We start from the raw sequence: 9591 nt of genomic DNA on the forward strand, positions 1-9591 counted from the left end.
GTTGAATTTTTTACCTACTGACATCAATTTAGTCTTCGAGAGGCTAATTTTCATACCATACTCATTGCACCTATTTTCAAGTTCCAAGATATTAGACTGCAGGCTTTCGGCACAGTCTGCCATTAAGACCAAGTCGTCAGCACAGGCCAAACTGCTTACTACATTTCCACCTAACTGAATCCCTCCCTGCCATTTTATACCTTTCAGCAGATGATCCATGTAAACTATGAACAGCAAAGCTGAAAGATTACAGCCTTGTCTAACTCCTGTAAGTACCCTGAACCAAGAACTCATTCTACCGTCAATTCTCACTGAAGCCCAATTGTCAACATAAATGCCTTTGATTGATTTTAATAATCTACCTTTAATTCCATAGTCCCACAGTATGGCGAACATCTTTTCCCTCGGTACCCTATCATATGCTTTCTCTAGATCTACGAAACATAAACATAACTGCCTATTCCTCTCGTAGCATTTTTCAATTACCTGGCGCATACTGAAAATCTGATCCTGACAGCCTCTCTGTGGTCTTAAACCACACTGGTTTTCATCCAACTTCCTCTCAACGACTGATCACACCCTCCCTTCCAAGATGCCAGTGAATACTTTGCCTGGTATACTAATCAATGAGATACCTCGATAGTTGTTGCAATTCTTCCTGTTTCCTTGCTTGTAGATAGGTACAATTACTGCTTTTGTCCAATCTGAAGGTACCTTACCAACACTCCACGCTAATTTTACTACTCTATGAAGCCATTTCATCCCTGCTTTCCCACTATACTTCACCATTTCAGGTCTAATTTCATCTATTCCTGCTGCCTTATGACAATGGAGTTTATTTACTATCCTTTCTGTTGTAACCAAGGTTGAAGTTTACAGAACACAACTTTTATTGCTTCACTTTATGATATTTACACAAATAACTGAAATTTATTTTGAAGCAAAAAGGAATATTGAATCTTGAGAAAAGTCTGTCTTTATACAATATGTACAGGTTTGCAGTCTTGATATACACTTCTATCTTGAAAAGATAGTCTTTGTGAATTGACACGTTGATAGTCGAGAACTATCTGGCACTCTAACATAAATGATCATGAGAGTCCTTGTTTATTGAAGTGCCTGAATTCCTAAAAAGCAAGTTCAATTGATTGAAGAAATTCCACCTAGCGAAACTAAGGGAGCTTGCATAAATTAGGGAATGAAAATGGCTTGTAAAAGAATTACGGAACATAGGCAGCGGAAACAGGTAAGGGAGCGGTGACCAGAGGTGAAACCTCGTACTGCCAGAAATTCAGTCCACCTGGTCGAAGCACATTTTCAAGAGGAGTAGCCTCCGTGCTCGACGTAGGGTGTATTCTGGAGCTGGACACCGGGGCAAGTGGGCCAGTGAGCAGGCCGGGAGCTCCTATTTATAGTACACTCGATGGTCAGGCACGCGCACTGAGGGCTGCGCGTCGAAGCTAGCAGAATGATACACAGGCGCGCGTGCAGCAGGCTGGCGGAGCGAGAAAGGGAGCGCCGGACATACAACACCCTCCCCTCCTAAATGCGCCGGTACGGCGTGAAACGGCGGCGGCGCTGGCGGCGACTGCGATGCTGGGGCGGATCTGCTGATATCTCTGTTGTATTGTCCGGAGCTGGAACTGGGCGGAGTGGCGCTGTCTCGTCCTGAAAGGAACCCATTGTTATTAAATGATCTAAAGCTCGTTCAGCAATAGATTTATCTGATTTAGCAATAGCATCAATAGCTGGACAGGGGCGGTAGCGCAGACGTATCTGATCTTGATGGCGGCAGATACGTTTCTCCGTAGTCTGTATCTCGTAGAGACGATGACCCAAAGATCTGCAGATGACTCCAGGTATCCAGAGTGGGTTGGATTTGAATGTCCTGGTGTAGACCTTGTCAGTGAGGGAGAACTTCGTTGGTGAGGTCTTATGCTGGGCCGGAAGAGGCTGTAACAGAGAAAGTAAAGTTCTGTGAGGTCGTCCATGGAGCTTCTGTGCAGGAGTGATATTATCAGCGCCGGGTAGAGTTCTGTAGTTGTTTAAGAGTTGGAGCAAGGCTTGGTCTTTAGTTAAGCCTGAAGAGACAGCTTTCTTCATACTTCTTTTAAATGTTTGTACGAAGCGTTCAGCTTCACCATTAGATTGAGGGTGAAAAGGTGGTGCTAGGATATGACGAATGCCATTATGTGTACAAAAGTTCTGAAAAGCAGTAGCTGTAAATTGAGGTCCGTTGTCCGAAATGAGTACTTGCGGTAAGCCTTCTGTAGTAAAGATTTTCTGGAGAGCACGAATGGTAGCTTCGGTTGTAGTAGTCGAATGCATATCCACGACATATGGAAAGTTTGACAGTGAATCGATGACGATTAACCACATGGAATTGAGGAAAGGACCTGCGAAATCGATGTGAACTCGTTCCCATGGAGTAGTAGCAGGAGGCCATGAAGCAAGATCAGAAGACGGGGCGTTCTGATTCGTTTGACATTGCTCACAATGACGTATTAGCTTTTCGATGGCGGCATCAATACCGGGCCAGTAGCAGTGTTGACGGGCGAGTTGCTTTGTTCTGGAGATACCCCAATGGCTTTGGTGTAATAATCCGAGAACTTGTTTCTGTAGGCTAAGTGGGATAACCACTCGGAAGATGGTGCCTGCTTCTAGTAGTACAACTCCGGCACGAGTCGTGAGACGATGCTGCATACGATGATAAGGTGCCAGGTGGGCAGGAAGTGTGCTCTGAAGAGGCCAACCGTTGCGGATGTAAGTACGCACAGTAGCAAGTGTACTGTCCTTATCCGTAGCTTTAGCTATGCAGGTAGCATCAATAGGAAAACTGGATACAGTATCTTCAAGTTCTATGTCCAACTGAAGACATTCAGATTCTTGAGAATCGAAGGCAGTATCAGGACCAACGGGTAAGCGGGAGAGGGCATCAGCATTACAATGCTGGGATGTGGCTCGATATACAATCTGATAGGAATAATCAGAAAGGAACATGGACCATCTTTGAAGCTTTCTGAGGGAATTCTCTGGGATCTTATTACCAGGATGGAATAAGTGTACGAGAGGCTTATGATCGGTAATGATCAGGAAATGGTTGCCATAAAGATATTCATTGAAACGGCGAATACCAAAGATGATGGCTAGAGCTTCTTTCTCTATCTGTGAGTATCGACGTTGATGGTCATTAAGTGTTTTCGACGCGAAGGCGATGGGGCGTTCTTGTCCATGACGATCCTTCTGGGAGAGAACGGCACCGACACCATAGTCTGAAGCGTCAGTAGCTAGCGTGATGATCTTGTCGGGCTGAAAATGAGTGAGTTGTATAGCTTGAATTAAGGCGTTGTTGATTGTTTTCCATGCCTGTTGGCATTGCGGAGTCCACTGAAACTTAACACCTTTTTTACGTAGAGCGTTTAATGGAGCTGCCACTGTAGCGAAGCGTGGAATGAACTTATTGTAATAGTTCGCTTTGCCTATGAAGGACTGAAGCTGCTTGAGGTTCTGAGGTGCTGGCATGTTTACTATCGCGGAGACATTCTGCATACTAGGACGAATTCCATTCTTATCAAGTATATGTCCGAGGTAGTGAACTTGAGGCTGAAAGAAGGTACATTTAGCGAGATTCGCTCGTAGGCCATTGTCTTTCAATTTCTGGAGAAGAAGGCGGAGATTGGTTAGATGTTCCTGATGATCTTTTCCAGTAACAATAATATCATCCAGGTAGTTAGCACAACCGGGAATGGAGGCGGTGAGTTGAGCCAAATAGCGCTGAAAAATAGCCGCTGAGGATGAAACACCGAATGGGAGCCGCTGGAGCTGGAGCAGTCCGAGAGGAGTGTTGAGTGTGAGAAATTTCTTAGATTCTTCGCCTAAAAGTAGCTGGAGATATGCTTCTTTAAGATCAACTCGAGAGAAGAATTGTCCACCAGAGAGACGACGGAATAAGTCTTCTGGACGTGGAATAGGAAAGATATCGGTTTCGAGTTGTGCGTTGACTGTAGATCGAAAATCGCCACAAAGTCGAACATTACCATCAGGTTTCTTGATTACCACGAGTGGAGTAGCCCATTGACTAGAAGTAACTGGTACTACAATTCCAGTTTGTATCCATCGTTCTAATTCTTTCGTGACCTGGTCTTGAAGTGCTATGGGTACTGGCCGTGCTTTGAGGAAGCGAGGCTTAGCTCCGGATTTCAGCTGTATGTGAGCTGTATAGTCTTTTGCTGTTCCGAGCTGAGAGTCGAAGACTTCAGGAAACTGCGCTAGAAGAGCGGTAACGTCAGAAGTAGGATGCAATGTAGATACGACGTTAATGTTGTCATGTATCTGGAAACCAAATAAGTTAAATAGATCCATGCCCATAATGTTTGATGCAGTGTAGTTGTTAACTACGAGAAGAGGAATGGCCTTCTGAATTCCTTTATAACTAGCCTGAAGCTTAATCTGACCTTTGATGTCAATTTTCTTCTTGTTAAATGTCACGAGCTGGATGTCAGCTGGAGAGCATGAAGGTGAACCTAAGTCGTGGTAGGTAGTCAGGTTAATAATAGAGACAGGTGATCCAGTGTCTAATTGAAAATCGACAGATCTATCAGAGAATGAGAGAGGAACGATGATTTTGTGAGAATCCTTTGTGGGAAGAATAAGATTGATCTGATCAACTTCCATGTCTTGGCGGGGCTGTATATGCTTCCGGCGCGCTGCAGTAGTCTTAGCAGGTCGGAGCGAACTTTGACAGACAGTCTGGATGTGTCCAAGTTTATTACATCGTTCACAAGTAGCTTTGAAAAAACGACAGTCACGACGTTCATGATGCTTGAAACAACCTCGGCAGGAAGGCAGGAGTTTCGAGGTGCTTTTAGAATTGGGCTTCCGTGTAGCATGACGAGAGGGAACCTGGCGAGAATGCTTGGTGGAGAGCGCCTTATCCGTACGGTTCACTGTAGCAGAGGACTTGCGGGCCTGAGGCGAGACTTGTGCAACTTCGTGTGGAGAAGCTATGGCTGCGGCCGTCTTGGTAGTAAGCTCATAAACCGTAGCAATACGCTGGACGTCGTCTAAAGAAGGGTTACTGTGCTTGACAGCGTCAAAACGTATTTTGTCTTCAGGAGTATGTAAAATTATCATGTCCCGAATGAGAGAATCAGTGTAGGATGAACCACAACCGTCCTTGGAGCAGATGAACTGGCAGGGTTTAGCTAGACCACGCAATTCAGTTATCCATTCAGTATGTGTCTGATGGGGTTGCTTTCTGCTCTGAAAAAAGTTATAGCGAGCAGCCACTATGTGAGGAGCTTTGGCATAGTGTTCCGTGAGACGGGCTAAGAGCTGCGTGAAGGGTACCTCAGATAAGTGTTCTTCTGGACTTAATTTACGTAGTAATTCACACGTAGCATTGCCAACCGAACTAAGAAATAGTGCGCGGCGGCGTTGATCATCTGTGACAGAATGGCAGATGAAATGCTGTTGCAAGCGGGCTAAATAAACTGACCATTCTTCCTTAGCCGGATCAAAAGCAGAGAACGGAGGAATAGCTGATGGCTGTGTAGAGACAGAAATAGCTTGAATAGCCTGAATTAATGCTGCCTGTTGTTGTTGCATAAACTGTTGTTGTTGCTGCTGTAAGGCTTGGAAGATCGGAGCTAGTTGTTCCGCAGTAGCCATTGCGAGATGCGTGCAAGAAAGAGTAAGGTAAGCTGTGTGTCAGAACTGGTTAGAGTGGCGTTGTTGTTTAGCACGTCGCCGTAGAGTTGACAACTGGGCCCGTTGAATTGTAGTGTTGGTTTCGTGTGTACCTCGTCGCTATAGAGTTGGCAACTGGGGCTGAAGAATGGTAGGTTGTTGCGTTTTTACCTCGTCGCCATAGAGTTGGCAACTGGGGTCGAAGAATTGTAGGTTGGTGCTTTTTTACCTCGTCGCCATAGAGTTGTGTTGTAACCAAGGTTGAAGTTTACAGAACACAACTTTTATTGCTTCACTTTATGATATTTACACAAATAACTGAAATTTATTTTGAAGCAAAAAGGAATATTGAATCTTGAGAAAAGTCTGTCTTTATACAATATGTACAGGTTTGCAGTCTTGATATACACTTCTATCTTGAAAAGATAGTCTTTGTGAATTGACACGTTGATAGTCGAGAACTATCTGGCACTCTAACATAAATGTTCATGAGAGTCCTTGTTTATTGAAGTGCCTGAATTCCTAAAAAGCAAGTTCAATTGATTGAAGAAATTCCACCTAGCGAAACTAAGGGAGCTTGCATAAATTAGGGAATGAAAATGGCTTGTAAAAGAATTACGGAACATAGGCAGCGGAAACAGGTAAGGGAGCGGTGACCAGAGGTGAAACCTCGTACTGCCAGAAATTCAGTCCACCTGGTCGAAGCACATTTTCAAGAGGAGTAGCCTCCGTGCTCGACGTAGGGTGTATTCTGGAGCTGGACACCGGGGCAAGTGGGCCAGTGAGCAGGCCGGGAGCTCCTATTTATAGTACACTCGATGGTCAGGCACGCGCACTGAGGGCTGCGCGTCGAAGCTAGCAGAATGATACACAGGCGCGCGTGCAGCAGGCTGGCGGAGCGAGAAAGGGAGCGCCGGACATACAACACTTTCCACTTCCTCAAGCATAATTTCACCAACATCATTTTCCTCCTCCCCATGAGCTTCGCTGTTCACAACACCACCATGTTGATTTCCTTTTACATTGAGAATATGTTCAAAATATTCCCTCCACCTCTCCAGTGATTCCCTGGGGTCTATTATGAGTTCGCCTGAATTACTCAAAACACTGTTCATTTCCTTTTTCCCTCCCTTTCTAAGATTTTTTTATTACTGTCCTGAAAGGTTTCCTTGCTGCTTGACCTAGCCTTTCCAGGTTATTACCAAAATCTTCCCATGACTTCTTTTTGGATTCAACAACTATTTGTTTCGCTCTGTTTCTTTCATCTACGTACAAATTCCTATCTACCTCGGCCCTTGTTTGGAGCAATTTCTGATAAGCCTTCTTTTTACGTTTACAGGCTGCTCTCACTTCATCATTCCACCAAGATGTTCGCCTTTTCCCATCTTTACAATTATTATTATTATTATTATTATTATTATTATTATTATTATTATTATTATTATTATTATTATTATTATTATTATTATTATTATTATTACAATTTGCTTTACATCGCACACACAGAGATAAGTCCTATAGCGACGATGGGATGGTAAAGGGCTAGAAGTGGAAAACACGGCCGTGGCCTTAATTTAAGTACAGCCCCAGCATTTTCCTGGTGTGAAAATGTGAAACCACGGAAAACCATCTTCAGGTTTAGTGACAGTGGGGTTTGAACTCACCCACTATCTCCCGGAAGCATGAACAATTTTACTGTAAAACTAACCGTAAGAGAAATACAATGAGTTTTGTTTGAATTCAGCCTCCCCCCCCCCATGGAGCCGCCCTTCTGCTGAATATTTTTGAAAACTATAAAGCCAAATACCACGTTTCACAAAAATCCCTCTATCCATATCCCTGAAAATAAAATGAAATGTCGTATGGCTTTTAGTGCTGGAATATCCCAGGACGGGTTAGGCTCGCCAGGTGCAAGTCTTTCTATTTGACTCCCGTAGGCGACCTGTGCGTCGTGATGAGGATGAAACGATGATGAAGACAACACATACACCCAGCCCCCGTGGCATTGGAATTAACGAATTAAGGTTAAAATCCCCAACCCGGGAATCGAACCCAGGACCCTCTGAACCGAAGGCAAGTACGCTGACCGTCCAGCCAACGAGTCGGACATCCATATCCCTGAGATGCTGTAACAGGCAAACGACAAGCAAACAAAGAGGAAGAAAATGTAGCTGAACTCTATAAGCAGTCCTGTGCGGTACAAAAACAGGGTAACGGGCTAATATTAAAAAGTTCAGACAGAGTTATTTGTATTGTTTTACAACTTGCTTTACATCACACCGACACAGATAGGTCTTGTGGTGACGATGAATTGGGAAAGGCCTAGGAGTGAGAAAGAAGTGGCTGCTGTGAAAATGGGACACCACGGGAAACCATCTGCAGGGCTTCCGACAGTGGGGTTACAACCCATTATCTCCCGGATGCAAGCTCACAGCTGCACGCTCCTAACCGCACGGCCACCTCACCCGGTAAAGAAAGTACAGTATATATATATATATTTATTTTATACAATAGTGTGTGTTTGGGATATAAGTACAAATAACCTTACGGAAGTAAAGGGATGAATGCCCGTATTTCGTAAAATATTATTTTTAAAATACTGTTGGGAGATCAGAAGAATGCACATGCACGGTGAGGCACGGGGCGAAGGGGTTTTCACCAGCAGAGCCAGTGACGCAACGGTTACCGTAGCAACTGTGCTACTATCCAGGCGAATTTATATTATCTTCTACTGGCAGCTCATCACTCTTGTCAGTTGTAATCCAGCAAATTGCAAAGTGTGAGTCAATGTTTTCGTGTAGCAGATACGTGCAGATAAGAGCCGATCTATCTGGGCAGAACAAGAAATTCGTGCTTGCAGGCCACATTCCTCATTCTTGCATTCTTCTCATCTCTACACAGTATCAACGAATGTCTTTTTTTCGAGGGAGGAATTTGAAGAAGAGTGCGAAGTGTGTGAGAGAGATAGTAGCTTCCTTTGCCCCTAGGCTTATACCACCCGCCGTACCATGCTTGAGGCAGCAAACATTCGTAATTTGTAGGTAGGAATTGTAAGTACATCACTGCAGTTTCAGGTAGTATGCATTCCCAAGTTGTATGAAAAATTTCGGGAGGGAAAGGTGTGTTTAAATCAATTGTCGCCTGGTTTTCGTGGTTTCCAATTTTCACACCAGGTAAATGCTGGGGCTGTACCTTATTAAGAACACGGACGCTTCCTTCCCGCTCCTAGCACATTCCCATCCTTCCGTCGCCGAAAACATCCGATGTGTTAGTGCCACCTCAAACAAGTACCGAAAAAAAAAGGAAAATACGAGGGAAAGAGTCAAAAGTCTCGACGCGTGACCACAATGTTGGCAACACTCACCTCTCTGGCCAGGACCGATGTGTCTCTCCTAGGTACTGCAGGCCGTGAAGAGAAGTCTTCTCACAGAACTCTTTGGAGTATTCCAGCAGCCGTCCACAGTTCCTCCGCTTAGCAGTATATGTTTGATCTTTAATGTCTGAAGTCATTGATCTGAAACGGAAAAAGTGTACAAATAAAACAGTCTAGTACTAAAGCACAATGATGTTTGGTTATACCATATATATAAAAGTATTTAGTCCATTTAGCAGAGCTGATATAGTGTTTGGTCTAAAAATGGCAGCTTTTTTCCTCAAATTCTCACGGTGCTACCATACAATGTTCATTTGTCATGGAAAGGTTCACAGTTCTGGTACGTGGATACAGCATGAAATGGCGGTGCGTTGGACAGGTACCACGCAGAGGGCGATAGGACTGCAGTAAGGAATCAGCTCCGTGCAGAATGGATGGGGCGAATGAATTTTGGGCCAGAGCTTATGGACCAGAGCTCAAACTCCATTGTGCAGAATGACGACATGCCAGGCCACCGCCAAGACAAAAGT

The 9591-nt window shown here is 44.4% G+C and overlaps 1 protein-coding gene across 1 annotated transcript in view; it reads right to left on the bottom strand.

The window, feature by feature from the left end:
• Positions 1 to 9333, bottom strand: part of LOC136874582 (pickpocket protein 28) — an 82955-nt gene extending 73622 nt beyond the window's left edge. The window contains exon 1 of the mRNA XM_068227862.1: positions 9053 to 9333. Coding sequence (XP_068083963.1) covers positions 9053 to 9198 — 146 coding nt within the window. The 5' untranslated portion in view covers positions 9199 to 9333. The remainder of the gene's footprint in view (positions 1 to 9052) is intronic.
• Positions 9334 to 9591: the final 258 nt, after the last annotated feature.

The sequence above is a fragment of the Anabrus simplex genome, chromosome 5 (assembly GCF_040414725.1).
Source record: "Anabrus simplex isolate iqAnaSimp1 chromosome 5, ASM4041472v1, whole genome shotgun sequence".
Taxonomy (NCBI): Eukaryota; Metazoa; Arthropoda; class Insecta; order Orthoptera; family Tettigoniidae; genus Anabrus; species Anabrus simplex.